The following is an 18,102-nucleotide window of genomic DNA, read 5'->3' as shown; positions in this document are numbered from 1 at the left end:
CTCCTTTAAATGCCATAATGGCATTTCTAATCTCATCTTCTGATATCATGTCATCCTGATCTGCCTCCAATCATAGAATCATAGAAATTTACAGCACAGAAGGAGGCCATTTCGGCCCATCGTGTCTGCACCGGACGACCAAGAACTGTCTAGCCCCGTCGCCAGGGTAAATACTGAAGCAAAGTAATTATTTAATATTTCTGCTATTTTGCTATCGCTGCTTGTGATTTTATCCTGCCCATCCTTAGTGGCCCTATTCCCATCCTGACTTACCTGTTTTTATTTATGTGCCTGCAGAATATTTTACTTTTCTGTTTTATGTTCCTTCATAATTTAATTTCATAGTTCCTCTTTGCAATCCAAATTGGTTTTTTGACTTCTATCCTAATCTCTTTGTATTTTCCCTTGTCATGCTCTCCCCTGCTGTCCATGTACTTAGTGTATGCCTCTTCCCTTACACTCAATTTTTCCCTTATGTCTTTATTCATCGATGGTGCCTCCTTAGTGTTTAGCTTGTTCTTGTTTTTTTAAGTGGGATATATTTTTCCCGGACTCTGTTGAACAGTTTAAAATGTTTCCCATTGCTGTTCTATACTGTTTGTCAATATTGTTGTTCATTACCCATAACTTAATCTAGATCCATTAAGTATAAACTAAACTATAAACTAAGTTACTTAGATACAAATTTAATTAAATAGAACAAGGTCATATAGGGATGGCAGGGCAGGTGGTGTGCCGCAACTGCAGCATGTGGGAGTTTATGGAGAGCATTGTGATCCCGGACAACCGTGTTTGCAGTAAGTGCCTGTCTATCTTGAGGAACTTCAGCTCAGATTTTTTGAGCTGGAGTCTGAGGTGCAGACATCGTGGGAATCAGGGAGGGGGAAAATTACCTGGACACTTTGATCCAGGAGGCAGTCACACCCCTTGTGTTAGGTAGTGCTCCAGGTCTGGTCAGGAATAGGATGGTGTGACTGCAACTCAGGCAGGTAAGGGGACCCCAGGTGCAGTGCTGGAGGGACCTCAGCATTTATTCTTATCCAACAAGTATGAGGTTCTGCAGAATAACTAGGATAGTAGACAGGTATGAGGTTCTTGCTGCCTGTGTGGATGAGGGAAAAGCCTGCAGGATGGATGAGCAAGCTGACCATGGCATCATAGTACACGAGGTCATTCAAGTGGGGGGAGTGAAATGGAATATAGCTGTGGTAGGAGAAAGTGCAGTCATAGGGATAGTTACTGCTCTTTGCAGCCGCGACCAGGAGTTCCGAAAGTTGCGCTGCCTGCCCAGTGCCAGGGTTAATGACATCTCTTCGCGGGCTGGAGAAGAACTTGGAGTGGGAAGGAGAAGATCCAGTTGTCGCGGTCCATGTAGGAACCAGCGGCTAGGTAGAACTAGGAATGAGATTCTATTGCGAATGCTTGAAGAGCTGGGGTCCAAATTGAAAAGCAGATCCTCAAAGATAATAATCTCTGAATTGTTACCAGAGCCACGCTGGCATAGGGATTAGCAGATTAGAAGTTTAATGCTTGGCTCAAAGCGTGGTGTGGGTGGCAGGGGTTTTGTTTCATGCAGCACTGGCACCAGTACTGAGGAAAGAGGGAGCTGTTCCATTGAGACGGGTTCCACTTAAACCGGGCTGGAACCAGTGTCCTGGCAAATCGAATAACTAGGACAGTAGACAGGACTTTAAACTAATGAAGCAGGAATGGGAGGATTCAGGAAAGAGTAAATTTAAAAGCAGCAAGAGAAATGTCAAGGCTCTAGAGCAGAGCAGAGTTTTGGGTAAAAATAAGCAGAGTGGGTCAGAATTGGACAGAGAGCGCAACAAAGGTAATAGGGCATCAGGTGACTTCAGGGGAAAAAAAAATAGAAAAAAGTCAAAGCTAAAGACACTATATTTGAATGTGCAAAGCATTCGCAACAAATAGATGAATTAATAGTGCAGATAGAAATGAATAGGTTTGATCTAATAGCCATTACGGACTCATAGTTGCAAAGTGACCAAGGTGGGGAACGAAATATTCCAGGATACTTAACTTATAGAAGAAATAGGCAAAATGGTAAAGGAGGAATAGCCCTGATAGTAAAGGATGGGATAAAGACAGTAGAGAGAAAGGATCTTAGCTCAAAAAATCAAGTAGAGTCAGTTTGGGTGGAGCCAAGAAACAGCAATTGTCAGAAAACATTGTTGGGAGTTGTTTATAGGCCCCCAAACAGTAGTTGTAATGTAGGACAGAGTATAAATCAGGAAATTAGAGGCACATGTAACAAGAGTAATACAATAATCATGGGGGACTTTAATCTATACATAGACTGAACAAATCAAACTTGCAATGTGGAAGAATTATTCATGGAATTTATACAAGATAGTTTTCTAGATCAGTATGTTGAGGAACCAATTAGGGAACAGGCTATTTTAGATCCAGTATTGTGCAATGAGAATGGGTTAATTAATAACCTGGTAGTAAAGGGACTCCCTTGGGGAAGAGTGACCATAATATGACAGAATTTTATTTTAAGTTTGAAAGAGATTTAGTTAAATCCGAAACTAGGGTCTTAAATCTAAAAGCAAACTACATAGGTATGAGGTTATGTTGGCCAAGGTAGATTGGGAAACTATATTAAAAAGGTATGGCAGTAGACGAGCAATAGTTAGCATTTAAAAAATGAATACATAATTTACAACAAATATACATTCCTTTAAGACACAAAAACCAAATAGGAAAAATGATCTAATCGTGGCTAATGAGAAGTTAAAGATCGCATTAGATCAAAGGAAGAGGCTTATAATGTTGCCAAAAAGAGCAGTAAGTCTGACGATTGAGGATTTTAGAATTCAGCAAAGGAGAACCAATAATAGAATGAGAATAAACTAGCAAGAGACATAAAAGCTTCCATAGTTATGTAAAAAGGAAAAGATTAGCGAAAGTAAATGCAGGTCCCTTACAGGCGGAGACAGGATAAATTATAATGGGGAATAAGGAAATGGCAGAGAAATTAAACAAATACTGTATGTCGGTCTTCATGGAAGAAGATGCAAAAAACCTCCCAGAAATAGAGAACCAAGGGTCTAGTGAGAATGAGGAACTGAAAGAAATTAGTATTAGTAAAAAAAAGTACTGGAGAAATTAATGGGACTGAAAGCGGATAAATCTCCTGGACCTGATGGCGTCCATCTTAGGGTTTTGAAAGAGGTGGCTATAGATAGTGGATGCATTGGTTGTCATCTTTGAAAATTCCATAGATTATAGAATGGTTCCCATGGATTAGAAGGTAGCAAATGCAACTCACTATTTAGGAAAAGAGGGAGAGAGAAAATGGGGAACTACAGAGCAGTTACCCTGACATCAGTCGTAAGGAAAATGCTAGAATCTATTATTAAGGACATGGTAACAGAGCACTTAGAAAATAAGAAGATTGGGCAGAGTCAACACGGATTTATGAAAGGGAAATCATGTTTGACAAATCTGTTAAAAGTTTTTGAGGCTGTAACTAGCAGAATAGATAAGGGGGGAAACCAGTGGACGTGGTATATTTGGATTTTCAAAAAGCATTCGATAAGGTGCCACACGAGAGGTTATTAAACAAAATTAGGGCTCATGGGATTGGGGGTAATATACTAGCATGGACTGAGGATTGAGGTTAACAGACAGAAAACAGAAGGAATAAAGGGGTAATTTTCAGGTTGGCAGACTAAGTAATGGGGTACCACAAGGATTAGTGCTTGGGCCTCAGCCATTTACAATCTATATCAATGATTTGGATGAGGGGACCAAATGTTATATATCCAAGTTTGCTAGGTGGATACAAAGCTAGGTGGAAATGTAAGTTGTGAGGAGGATGGAAAGAGGCTTCAAGGGGAGAAAGACAGGCTAAGTGAGTGGGCAAGAACATGGTAAATGGAATATAATGTAGAGAAATGTGAAGTTATCCACTTTAGTAGGAAAAATAGAAAAGCAGATTTTTTTTTTTTAAATGGCGAGAGATTGGGAAATGTTGGTGTTCAGAGGGACCTGGGTGTCCTTGTACACAAATCACTGAAAGTTAGCACGTAGATACAGCAAACAAATAAGGCGGCAAATGGTATGTTGGCATTTATTACAAGTGGATTTGAGTACAAAAGTAAAGATGTCTTACTGCAATTATATAGGGCTCTGGTAAGACCACACCTGGAGCACTGTGTACAATTTTAGTCTCCTTATCCAATGAAGGATATAAATGCCAGAGGGAGTGCAACAAAAGTTCACCAGACTGATTCCTGGGATGGGGGGGGAGCTTGTCTTATGAGGAGAGATGGAGTCGACTCGTCCTATATTCAAGTTTAGAAGAATGAGAGGCGATCTCATTGAAACACACAGCTTTCTTACAGGGCTCGACAAGGTAGATGCAGGGAGAATGTTTCCCCTGGCCGGGGAATCTAGAACCAGGGTCAGAGTCTCAGAATAAGGGGTTGGCCATTGGGACTCAGAAGAGGAGAAATTTCTTCACTCAGGGTGGCGAATCTTTGGAATTCTCCGCCACAGAGGGCTGTGGAGGCTCAGTCATTGAGTATATTCAAGACAGAGATCGATAAAATTTTTGGATATTAATGGACTCAAGGGTTAAGGGGAGAGTGGAGTTGAGGTACAAGGTCAGCCATGATCTTATTGAATGGCGGAGCAGGCTCGAGGGGCCGAATGGCCTATTCCTATTTCTTATGTTCTGACATTCTGGGTTAGAAAGGAGTCCTTAACACATTGTAGGAACTCCACTTCCTTAGCCCCTTTACCAACCTCTTCTGGCCAATTAATTTGAGTAGTTGAAATCCCCCATGATTATTATTCTCTTTTTTTTTTTACAGATTTCCCCAAGTGGTTTGCAAATTCAGTATTTATTATAACTTCCAAATGATTCAACATTCTCCCTTGGACATTTTAAGCACTTATACCAAATAAATGTTCAAAACTAAAAAGCAGCCTAGAGAACAAAATGTATAGTTTAAGAAAAACAAAAAGCAGCTTGATTAAATTTAAATTCTCAAGTTCTAGTTTCCCTACACTCAGTACAGATCCATTTTGACGAATCTTTCACTGAACTACAAACAGAAGTCAAACTGCCAAATTTGATGCTTTTTGGAGTAATGGGAAATTGAGATTGCTGAAACAAGTTCATTTTTGCAAAGCAAATGAATTAAAATATCTTTAATTTGTAACAGCCTAATTGGCAGTAGGATATATTCATTCAAAATATCCTGGTAATTGAATTTTTCACAATTCTACTGCCAGTTTGTTGTTGAAGGTATACATTGTTCAAATACACAATATTTGATTTAAGTATAATGAGAACCCCCTTCTATGGCATCCACACAACATCTTGGAGGAAGGGCAATCTGTTCCCAGATTATCTCCAAAACATTGTGAAACTGACCACTGTGGAGCTGTACAAGAGCAACTCTCCATCTGGTTTTCTTGTTCTTGCTGTGAGGAAGCACCTGGTGCCCAGTCAGCACTTCCTTATAGCAGCAGACCATAGGCTGGAATCTCAGTCGGAGACTGTTGTCTCAAAGACACGAACTATTCCAAATGACTACCATCAAACAGTATTTATCAGTAAGTAACCTTTTAGCATTGTTGTTGCCAAATTAAGTTAATCTAAGGGTTAAGTCATGGCATAAGAGCTCAGACACGTGTTATGCTCCTCCTGTACTATATGCGAAGTCAGGGACACTTCCAATGTCCCTGACGACTACATGTGCGGGAAGTACATCCGCCTGCAGCACCTGACAGACCGCGTTGTGGCACTGGAGCTGCGGGTGGATTTACTCTGGAGCAGCCACGATGCTGATAATGATGTGAATAGCATGTTTAGTGAGTTGACCACACCGCAGGTAAAGGGTACACAGCCAGATAGGGGATGGGTGACCAACAGAAAGAACAGTGGAAGGAAGGTAGTGCAGGGATCCCCTGCGGTCATCCCCCTACAAAACAGATACACTGCTTTGGGTACTGTTGAGGGGGATGACTCATCAGGGGAGAGCAGCAGCAGCCAAGTTCATGGCACCATGGGTGGCTCTGCTGCGCGGGAGGGCAGGAAAAAGAGTGGGAGAGCTAAAGTGATAGGGTATTCGATTGTAAGGGGACTAGATAGACATTTCTACGGCCACAACCAAGACTCCAGGATGGTATGTTGCCTCCCTGATGCAAGGGTCAAGGATGTCTCGGAGCGGGTGCAGGACATTTTGAAGAGGGAGGGTGAACAGCCAGTTGTCGTGGTGCATATAGGTACCGACAATATAGGTAAAAAACTGGATGAGGTCCTACAAGATGAATTTAGGGAGCTAGGAGCTAAATTAAAAAGTAGGACCTCAAAAGTAGTAATCTCAGGATTGCTACCAGTGCCACGTGCTAGTCAGAGTAGGAATCGCAGGATAGCTCAGATGAATACGTGGCTTGAGGAGTGGTGTAGAAGGGAGGGATTTAAACTCCTGGGACAATGGAACCGGTTCTTGGAGGTGAGACCAGTACAAACCGGACGGTCTGCACCTGGGCAGGACGGGAACCAATGTCCGAGGGGGAGTGTTTGCTAGTGCTGTTGGGGAGGGGTTAAACTAATATGGCAGGAGGATGGGAACCTATGCAGGGAGACAGAGGGAAGTAGAATGGGGGCAGAAGCAAAAGATAGAAAGAAGAAAAGTAAAAATGGAGGGCAGAGAAACCCAAGGCAAAAAGCAAAAAGGGCCACATTACACCAAAATTCTAAAGGGGCAAAGTGGGTTAAAAAGACAAGCCCGAAGGCTCTGTGCCTCAATGTGAGGAGTATTCATCATAAGGTGGACGAATTAACTGCACAGATAGCAGTTAATGGGTATGATATAATTGGGATCACGGAGACATGGCTCCAGGGTGACCAAGGCTGGGAACTCAACATCCAGGGGTATTCAACATTCAGGAAGAACAGACAGAAAGGAAAAGGAGGTGTTGGCGTTGCTGGTTAAAGAGGAAATTAATGCAATAGTAAGGAAGGACATTAGCTTGGATGATGTGGAATCGGTATGGCTGCAGCTACGGAATACCAAAAGGCAGAAAACGCTAGTGGGAGTTGTGTACAGACCACCAAACAGTAGTAATGAGGTTGGGGACAGCATCAAACAAGAAATTAGGGATGCGTGCAATAAAGGTACAGCAGTTATCATGGGCGACTTTAATCTACATATTGATTGGGCTAACCAAACTGGTAGCAATGCAGTGGAGGAGGATTTCCTGGACTGTATTAGGGATGATTGTCTGGACCAATATGTCGAGGAACCAACTAGAGGGCTGGCCATCCTAGACTGGGTGATGTGTAATAAGAAAGGACTAATTAACAATCTTGTTGTACGAGGCCCCTTGGGGAAGAGTGACCATAATATGGTAGAATTCTTTACTGAGATGGAGAGTGACACAGTTAATTCAGAGACTCGGGTCCTGAACTTAAGGAAAGGTAACTTCGATGGTATGAGACGTGAATTGGCTAGAATAGATTGGCGAGTGATACTTAAAGGGTTGACGGTGGCTAGGCAATGGCAAACATTTAAAGATCACATGGATGAACTTCAACAATTGTACATCCCTGTCTGGAGTAAAAATAAAACAGGGAAGGTGGCTCAACCATGGCTAACAAGGGAAATTAAGGATAGTGTTAAATCCAAGGAAGAGATATATAAAATGGCCAGAAAAAGCAGCAAACATGAGGACTGGGAGAAATTTAGAATTCAGCAGAGGAGGACAAAGGGTTTAATTAGGATGGGGAAAGTAGAGTATGAGAGGAAGCTTGCTGGGAACATAAAAACTGACTGCAAGAGCTTCTATAGATATGTGGAGAGAAAAAGATTAGTGAAAATAAATGTAGATCCGTCGTCAGATTCAGGTGAATTTATAACGAGAAACAAAGAAATGGCGGACCAGTTAAACAAATACTTTGGTTCTGTCTTCATGAAGGAAGACACAAATAACCTTCTGGAAATATTAGGGGACTGAGGGTCTAGTGTGAAGGAGGAACCGAAGGAAATCCTTATTAGGCAGGAAATTGTTAGGGAAATTGATGGGATTGAAGGCCGATAAATCCCCGGGGCCTGAGTCTGCATCCCAGAGTACTTGAGGAAGTGTCCCTAGAAATAGTGGATGCATTGGTGATCATTTTCCAACAGTCTATCGACTCTGGACCGGTTCCTGTGGACTGGAGGGTAGCTAATGTAACACCACTTTTTAAGAAAGGAGGGAAGAGAGAAAACAGGTAATTCTAGGCTGGTTAGCCTGACATCAGTGGTGGGGAAAATGTTGGAATCAATTATTAAAGATGAAGTAGCAGCACATTTGGAAAGCAATGACAGGATTGGTCCAAGTCAGCATGGATTTATGAAAGGGAAATCCTGCTTGACAAATCTTCTAGAATCTTGAGGATGTAACTAGTAGAGTGGACAAGGGAGAACCAGTGGATGTGGTGTATTTGGACTTTCAAAAGGCCTTTGATAAGGTTCCACACAAGAGATTGGTGTGAAAAATTAAAGCACATGGTCTTGGGGGTAATGTACTGACATGGATAGAGAACTGATTGGCAGACAGGAAGTAGAGAGTCGGGATAAACGGGTCCTTTTCAGAATGGCAGGCAGTGACTCGTGGGGTGCCGCAGGGCTCAGTGCTGGGACCTCAGTTATTTACAATATACATTAGTGATTTGGATGAGTGAATTGAGTAATATCTCCAAGTTTGCAGATGACACTAAGCTGGGAGGCGGTGTGAGCTGTGAGGACGACGCTAAAAGGCTGCAGAGTGACTTGGACAGATTAGGTGAGTGGGCAAACACGTGGCAGATGCAGTATAATGTGGATAAATGAGAGGTTATCCACTTTGGTAGCAAAAACACGAAGGCAGATTATCTGAATAGCAGATTAGGAAAAGGGGAGGTGCAATGAGACCTGGGAGTCATGGTATATCAGTCATTGAAAGTTGGTATGCAGGTACTGCAGGCGGTGAAGAAGGCAAATGGTATGTTGGCCTTCATAGCTAGAAGTTTTGAGTATAGGAGCAGGGAAGTCTTGCTGCAGTTGTACAGGGCCTTGGTAAGGCCACACCTGGAATATAGTGTTCAGTTTTGGTCTCGTAATCTGAGGAAGGACGTTCTAGCTCTTGAGGGAGTGCAGCGAAGGTTCACCAGACTGATTCCCGGGATGGCAGGACTGACATATGAGGAGAGACTGGACTGACTGGGTCTGTAGTCATTGGAGTTTAGAAGGATGAGAGGGGATCTCATAGAAACATAAAATTCTGACGGGACTGGACAGGTTAGATGCAGGAAGAATGTTCCCGATGTTGGGGAAGTCCAGAACTACGGGACATAGTCGAAGGATAAAGGGTAAGCCATTTAGGAGTGAGATGAGGAGAAACTTCTTCATGCAGAGAGTTGTTAACCTATGAAATTCTCTACCGCAAAGATTTGTTGATGCCAGTTCATTGGATATATTCAAGAGGGAGCTAGATATGGCCCTTACTAAAGGGATCAAGGTGTATGGAGAGAAAGCAGGAAAGGGTTACTGAGGTGAATGATCAGTCATGATCTTATTGAATGATAGTGCAGGCTCGAAGGGCCAAATGGCCTACTCCTGCACCTATTTTCTATGTTTCTATGAACTGAAGGAGCTGCAATGGCAACTGAAGGCAAGAGTGGGTAGATGCCCATTTTGGACCATGGTTTGCAATATGCAGAAATCAAATCTGTCAGAACTATAAAGGAGAAAAGGAAAATTAACTTGTGAAATTTGCAAAAGCAGCCAGTTATAAAATGATGTACGCCTTTCTACAGGTTGTGTCTTCACTGTCAAGTGAAACAGCGCAAACAAGGAACATTAAATTAATTAGCAAAAAGCTTGATATTCAAGATAAATTAAGATAATTTTGTATTCAGACTATTGCTTTTGGTTAAGATACATTCAGCTGGATTCGTCAAAAACCTTTAAATTTCTACCTTGGCAACCAGCATCTGTTGCTGGGCCTCAATCTGATGCTGCTGTCTGGAAGCCATTTCTTGCAGCTCTGAAAGAGTCAGCTCCACCCGAGGATTACCACCCTGTGAGTTATAGAAAATTGAGAGGGGTTAGCACTTGGTTATTTTGCAAATTAAAGGTTTGCATTTATTTAACTCTAAAGAGCCCATACTGAGATTTTAAACAGTACTTCTGATCTCAAGAATAGCACATTATCAACTGAATCACCTATGTATTAGGTTGACCTGCTACTTAAATTATCCACACTTTTTATTCCAATTGTTCTCTATGCTCAATAATCAACGTGTAAACTCCTCTGCTACAAGAGACGAGCTGTGTTTTGAAACTTGCAGATTTTTCAGAATTTAACTAGTTTTACTTTTTCGGATTTTTATTCCAAATTTCTGCAGTATCTGTTAAATCATACATGCCGCAGCTCTCCAATTAAGTACATGCATCTGTAAAGTGCAAGTCCTAATAAATAGTACTATGGCTGGTTTAACTGCTCAAGAAATTGAATATATAAAAAACCCACCTCCAACAAATGTTTTACTTCAGTTGTTGAAACGCTAAAATTACAAAAGCAGCTGGACAGCAAATTGTCTCCGCAATTCTAGCCTGCTGCCAGACTTCTCACTTGCTGTCATCACCAAAACATCAAATTATATAAAACACCTCTGACCCACTCAGGTAGAAATTAATTTTTGGCAAGTAGACGTTTGTACAGGTTGAACCTCCATTCTCCGGCACCCTCGAGACCTGACCTGTGATGAATGAGGGATTTTGCCAGATGAGGGGAGGTCAGGGAGGTGGAGTCGGCGCGTCCCATGGAGAGTCAGCGCGGCCCAAACAGGCCTCGAAGAGTTGGCACAGCCCGAGGACGTGGCCCGCCGGCCCGACCCCACGGAGGAAGCGCTGAGCAGAGGAGTGGCCAACCAGAGGACTGTGGCTGCAGGAGGTCCAGCAGGGAGACGAGGCGGAGACAGCCAATAACCTCGACATCGAGAACAAAGATTATATTGGTGAGTACCCTTTTTTTTAAATGTTCTGAGACCAAAGAAAGAAGGATTTTGACCGGCCGCGTTCTGCGCATGCGCCACCCAGTGGCCAGGAATGGTCCCAGACGCGGAGTGGTGCTGGATAAGGGAGTCTCAGATGAGAGGTTCAACCTGTACTTCATTTAAACGCCACTAAGATTAACAGTGACATTACTGTAGGATGACCCATCCACCTCCACAGAGGTGTGTGGGGGACCTGACCCATCCACCTCCATGGCACGAACCTGGTATTGCAGTACTTCCAGGAACGGTGCAGTGGCTCTAGGCCTTTTGGCTAAGAGCACTGGCGCAGAGTGATCCTTGGCATGTGCAAGGTGACCTCTGGCGTTTGTGATTTGACAAAGAATTGGAACGATTGGCTACGAATTAAAAAAAAAAAAAAAAAATTACTGTAGGATAATGCTCATTTCCTTTAAACTTCTTCCCTCTTAAATAACGATCACATTTTTGGTAGCATTACAGGGCTCAGTGGATGAATGCACCATGTGGTGCAGTACTGATACTTTGGGCCACGAAGTTCAATCTCTTTTCTCTGTTGAGTTATTGAATATCAGATGGAGCAGCAGCAGTGGTTCTAAAATCAGCCTCAGCATTCTTGACTGGGCAAGGGTGGCGGGAGGGAGAGTGGGGTGATGGTGCAAGGAACAAAGAATGTTCCTGCTTCTAATCATGATCAAGTGACTTCTGATGGAATATGTGCACATGATTGTCGGGCGAGTACAGGGGTGGATTGAACAGCCTGCTGACATTCATTTGGGATCACACATAAAATGGTTATTGAAACAAGGTAGACGACAGCTGCTAGTACCTGTAAAATCAAACCCTGGCAGGAGATATCTTCAGAAAAGGAATGGAAAAAGAGAGTAGAAAACAGGATTCTTTTCTGAGTAAATTTCAGGGGTTATCTTAAAACATCCACAAAACCATCCAGTGTTTAAATTGGACCTTTAGATCATCAACATGTCCACTCTCTTTCACATGCATGTACAGGTGGCAAGTGATTTAAAAAAAAAATTAATTCACAGAATGTTTGCCAACATTAATTCCCCATCCCAAATTACCCTTCAGAAGGTAGGTGAGCCGGCTTCTTGACAACTTGAGTATCTTGAGGCCACTTCAGTTGGTAGTTAAGAGTCAACTACATTTTTGTGGGTTTGGATCAGGTAAGAACATCAGATTTCCTTCCCTAAAAAGGACATTAGTGAGCCAGATGGGTTTTTACAATGATCTGGCTGTAAAAATATGGTCTCCATTACTGATAATTAAATAAAAATCTCGAATGAAAAACTAACTAAATTTAAATTCTCCAGCTGCTGTGGTGGGATTTGAACTCATGTCTCTGGATCATTAGTCCAGGCCTCTGGATTAGTAGTCCAGTAACAACCACCATGATACCAGTCCAGTTACAAGATAGCTTGTATAACTTTGATGTGAACTCTAAGTTTACAACCAGAATATCACAAACCTTATCTACACTAAGGAAAATAAAGAAATACTATGGAGGTAGCCTTGTGGAAATCAATCAAAATAAAAAGGTACTTTTATAATTATTATTGACCGGCATCAGGCTCAAAATCTTTACACAAAATTAGATGAAACAATTCCAAAAAGTTTTTAAATTGAGATAGCACCTGAAAGCACAAGTTTAATATGGTATACCATAAAACACACAGTATAGTTGAATACAGCTACCAGTGTCCGAGTGTCCTTGATGTGGTTTAGTATAGAGAGGAAATTCTGATTAACATTTTTGAGATTCACACATAATTACCGAAAGCACTGATTATGCTGTCAGGACACAATGTTCCTGGTTTGCATTGCCAGTGAAGTCACATAACAAGCAGTGTTCACATTCTACAGAAGATAAAAGGACCAGGAATGTACCAGCTGACAGCATAGTTTCTTTGGGTAGGGTGGTTCTGGATTTACTATCAGGCCAGTCTAACGTCAGCGTCCCTATGATATTCAATTAAGCTACTCTGGAACACGTGGTTAACAGTGATGTCATGGAATGGCTCGACAGCGAGGGCCAGTTGACTTGGCAAGTTTCTGTGCTGGTCCAACAATTGATAATTAAAAATCTAAACATTTTGGGAGGATCTCCTGGCGCTCTGTTCAAAGTGAGTCAGAGGAGTCTTTGTTCCCAATCTCCAAGCTTCCATCTAATGTGGGCCCTACATTCTGAACACATCAACCCTCTCGCCTTTACCAATCGTGTTTTTGAAACCATTGTTATCCCGTGCCCTCAAATTATCCAAGCTCTCACCACTCCTGTCTTCAACATCCTATACATCTCCCCTCCCAGCCACATCTTGGCCATCCTAGACTGGGTGATGTGTAATGAGAAGGGACTAATTCGCAATCTTGTCATGCGAGGCCCCTTGGGGAAGAGTGACCATAATATGGTAGAATTCTTTATTAAGATGGAGAGTGACACAGTTAATTCAGAGACTAGTGTCCTGAACTTAAAGAAAGGTAACTTCGATGGTATGAGACGTGAATTAGCTAGAATAGACTGGCAAATGATACATAAAGGGTTGACGGTGGATAGGCAATGGCAAACATTTAAAGATCACATGGATGAACTTCAACAACTGTACATTTCTGTCTGGAGTAAAAATAAAACAGAGAAGGTGGCTCAACCCTGGCTAACAAGGGAAATTAAGGATAGCTTTAAAGCCAAGGAAGAGGCATATAAATTGGCCAGAAAAAGCAGCAAACCTGAGGACTGGGAGAAATTTAGAATTCAGCAGAGGAGGACAAAGGGTTTAATTAGGAGGGGGAAAATAGAGTACGAGGGGAACTTGCCGGGAACATAAAAACTGACCGCAAAAGCATATAGATATGTGAAGAGAAAAAGATTAGTGAAGACAAAACGTAGGTCCCTTGCAGTCAGATTCAGGTGAATTTATAATGGGGAACATAGAAATGGTAGACCAGTTGAACAAATACTTTGGTTCTGTCTTCACGAAGGAAGACACGAATAACCTTCCAGAAATACTAGGGGACTGAGGGTCTAGAGAGAAGGAGGAACTGAAGGACATCCTTATTAGACGGGAAATTGTGTTAGGAAAATTGATGGGATTGAATGCCGATAAATTCTCGGGGCCTGATAGTCTGCATCCCAGAGTACTTAAGGAAGTGGCCCTAGAAATAGTGGATGCATTGGTGATCATTTTCCAACAGTCTATCGACTCTGGATCAGTTCCTATGGACTGGAGGGTAGCTAATGTAACACCACTTTTTTAAAAAAAAGGGAGATAAAAAGGGTAATTATCGACCTGTTTGCCTGACATCAAGTAGTGAGGAAAATGTTGGAATCAATTATTAAAGATGAAATAACAGCACATTTGGAAAGCAGTGACAGGATCGGTCCAAGTCAGCATGGATTTATGAAAGGGAAATCATGCTTGACAAATCTTCTGGCATTTTTTGAGGATGTAACTAGTAGAGTGGACAAGGGAGAACCAGTGGATGTAGTGTATTTGGACTTTCAAAAGGCTTTTGACAAGGTTCCACACAAGAGATTGGTGTGCAAAATTAAAGCACATGGTATTGGGGGTAATGTACTGACATGGATAGAGAACTGGTTGGCAGACAAGAAGCAGAGGGTCAGGATAAACGAGTCCTTTTCAGAATTGCAGGCAGTGACTAGTGGGGTGCCTCAGGGCTCAGTGCTGGGACCCCAGCTATTTACAATATACATTAATGATTTGTATGAAGGAATTGAATGTAATATCGCCAAGTTTGCAGATGACACTCAACTGGACGCTAAGAGGCTGCAGAGTGACTTGGACAGGTTAGGTGAATGGGCAAATGCATGGCAGATGCAGTATAATGTGGATAAATGGGAGGTTATCCACTTTGGGGGCAAAAACACGAAGGCAGATTATCTGAATGGCGGCAGATTAGGAAAAGGGGAGGTGCAACAAAACCTGGGTGTCATGGTACATCAGTCATTGAAAGTTGGCATGAAGGTACAGCAGGTGGTGAAGGCGGCAAATGGTATGTTGGCCTTCATAGCTCGGGGATTTGAGTATGGGAGCAGGGAGGTCTTACTGCAGTTGTACAGGGCCCCAGTGAGGCCTCACCTGGAATAGTGTGTTCAGTTTTGGTCCCCTAATCTGAGGAAGGAAGTTCTTGCTATTGAGGGAGTGCAGCGAAGGTTCACCAGACTGATTCCCGGGATGGCTGGACTGACATATGATGAGAGACTGGATCGACTGGGCCTTTATTCACTGGAGTTTAGAAGGATGAGAGGGGATCTCAGAAACATAAAATTCTGACAGGAGTGGACAGGTTAGATGCAGGAAGAATGTTCCCAATATTGGGCAAGTCCAGAACCAGGGGACACAGTCTAAGGATAAGGGGTAAGCCATTTAGGACTGAGATGAGGAGAAACCTCTTCACTCTCAGTTGTTAACCTGTGGAATTCTCGACCGCAGAGAGTTGTTGATGCCAGTTCGTTGGATATTTTCAAGAGGGAGTTAGATATGGCCCTTACAGCTAAAGGGATCAAGGGGTATGGAGAGAAAGCAGGAAAGGTGAATGATCAGCCATGATCATATTGAATGGTGGTGCAGGCTCGAAGGACCGAATGGCCTACTCCTGCATCTATGTTTCTATGTATTTCTGTTCCACTGCTGCCTTCCCGTCATCATCAGCATCATCTTCTCCTGATCCCAGCTATCACCTCAATCTGCTCATCTTACTATCATCTCTGCTGGCTTCACCTGTTCCACATCTCCATTTCGCCCAACCAAAACTTTTTTTGAAAAAAAAACCTGTTTGCTAGTATAGAGCTCGGAAACAGGCTTTTTTTTTTAAAAAAAGAGCACAAACAGTATAGAACTTGAAACAGTGCCAAAGAGGAAGATGTCTTCTGGAGGAATCTGGAAGGTAGGTGGATGACCTGTGACCCAATGTAGTGTCAGGACAAGTGCTGATCCTTCGAGAGCTGGTATAAAAGCAGAATTGGGGAGGCCAGAGAGCAGGCGGCCATACAGGACGTGGACAGATCGTTCAAGGCCGCTTTGAGAAGCTATGCTTGTTTACTGGCGAAATTACAGGAAGTACTCACTTATGCTTTTCTCACCTACATTGCTTACACTGGTGAGCTGATCTACATCTTACTTTAGAATTTAAAGTGCAGCATAATCCCACTTCGAACAATATGGCACTTCCATGTAATGGAGAAAGTACAGAGGAAACAAATTTCTTAAGAGCCATTTAGGAAATAGATTACTGTTTCTGTAATCCATTAACAACTGTGGCTTGATCATTTTGACATTGGACAGTAATAAGTATTTGTGTTGCACACTAGCAGATCTACATTGGATAACTAGATCTTTAAGACCATACGACATGACTACAAGCTAGGAGGTCAAGACTACAGTTGGAATATGAAACAAACAGCAATCAATTCTTTTTGCTAGCTGCATGTGTATATGGAGAGGGACCTCAGTTGGGAATGCTGAAGTGATGTTGTTGAAATGAAGTGGTCAGGCATTGAGAAAATAATCAGCCACTGCCTGAATAGAGACTCTAGATGTTAATAGTTCTCTTTTTGATGGTTTATGTTTTTCTTGTCATCTTATTCCCCATAAAAATTTAAATGGAAAGACTATGGGCTTGAAATTCAGGTTTTAGCAATTTCGCCCCTTTTTGGGCGATAATCGTGGCGGTATTTTATTTTATTAAGCGTGGGGTTAGCGCTACCGCTATTCGCTAAACGGTGACCAGTGATAGCGCTAAATCCGGCCTTGCATGAGTGAATGTGCGCGCTGGAGCAGAAATTTTCAATCTAAAAGAGAGAAAAAAAAACGGACTTTCTGCACATGTGCAAATTTTTTTTTTTTTTTTTCCACGATTTATTTCTTCCTACGATTCTGGTCAGCACTCGGTGTGCCCGCGCATGCGCAGTACATCCAGGGCCGAATCAGCTATTTTTTCCAGAGCAAGCAGCCACGATGAAAGGGGACTTCAGCAGGCAGAGAACCCAAAAGTTCAGTTATGAGGCAAATGAGGCTCCCATCGTTGCTGTGCAAAGTAGATGGGGGAATTTCAATAGGAGGGGTGCCAGTAAACTCCTCCCAGCTGTGCGAAGGCGCCTGTGGACCAGCGTGGCCGAGGAGATTACCTCAGTCGATATCAAGAGGGACTGTAAGCAGTGTCGGAAAAAGTTCAATGACTATTGCAAGGTCGTCAGAGTAATATTTTTATTCATGCACTCGTTCATTACTTAAATTGTAAATCTGACATGTTGGTATAGGTAGGTTTGGGTTGAAGCAATGTGATGCAGTGACTGAGGGCTAGGGTTGGTGTTGCACCTTATTTGCCATCAATCACCACTACACATTAGGAAGACTGCTTTTTGACATCAAGGTGCTTATGCACTTCAATGCCTTCATGAACCACGTGCAACGACTAGGGCCATTAAACAGAGGACCGTATTAAAATGCACAAAGTATGACACAAGTGCTTTGATGGCTGTGTGCGCGCCACAAGAGCAGATGGGCCCTCTGGTAACCATTCCAATTGTCATCTTTGCAGGGAAAGTTGTCGCACAACCGCCGGGAGCAACGGCGCACAGGCAGTGGTCCAAACCAGACATTGCCGTTAATGGACCTGGAGGAGTGTATGGCAGCTCTGATCGTTGCCTCAGGGAGGGCAACTACCCATGGGGGTGCTGATCCCCTGTTTGAAACAGAAGGCAAGTGCTGTAAAATCCCCAGGCTGGGTTGGGGAAATGTGATGTAGTCTGTGGGCTAGGGTTGGGGCAATGTGATGCAATGTCTGTGGGCTACATATTATGCAATAGCGCCGATCCTTCAAATGAGCCTGTGTTACGTGACCTTCCTCATGTCACCCTGTCCCCTCCCCTGCTGCTAACCACTTGTCTGTTTTTTTATTTCCAGATGAGGAGGCACCACATCCACCAATGGAAGCCTCCACCTCAGCCCATTATGTGGGGGTGGAGGAGGGGGACCACGAAGACACCGAGGACGAGGAACCTCCACAGCAGGAGGGAAGTCATTAAGCTA

The 18,102-nt window shown here is 42.8% G+C and overlaps 1 protein-coding gene across 15 annotated transcripts in view; it reads right to left on the bottom strand.

The window, feature by feature from the left end:
• Positions 1–18,102, bottom strand: part of ppp1r13bb (protein phosphatase 1, regulatory subunit 13Bb) — a 148,859-nt gene that overhangs the window by 64,145 nt on the left and 66,612 nt on the right. For all 15 annotated transcript variants that reach the window (XM_070879296.1, XM_070879287.1, XM_070879301.1 and 12 more), the window contains one exon: positions 9,983–10,084. In XM_070879296.1, coding sequence (XP_070735397.1) covers positions 9,983–10,084 — 102 coding nt within the window. The remainder of the gene's footprint in view (positions 1–9,982; positions 10,085–18,102) is intronic.

This window comes from Pristiophorus japonicus, chromosome 4, assembly GCF_044704955.1.
Source record: "Pristiophorus japonicus isolate sPriJap1 chromosome 4, sPriJap1.hap1, whole genome shotgun sequence".
NCBI classification, from domain to species: domain Eukaryota; kingdom Metazoa; phylum Chordata; class Chondrichthyes; family Pristiophoridae; genus Pristiophorus; species Pristiophorus japonicus.
Note: the sequence above shows the minus strand (reverse complement) of the source record. Positions and strands in the feature narration are given on the sequence as shown.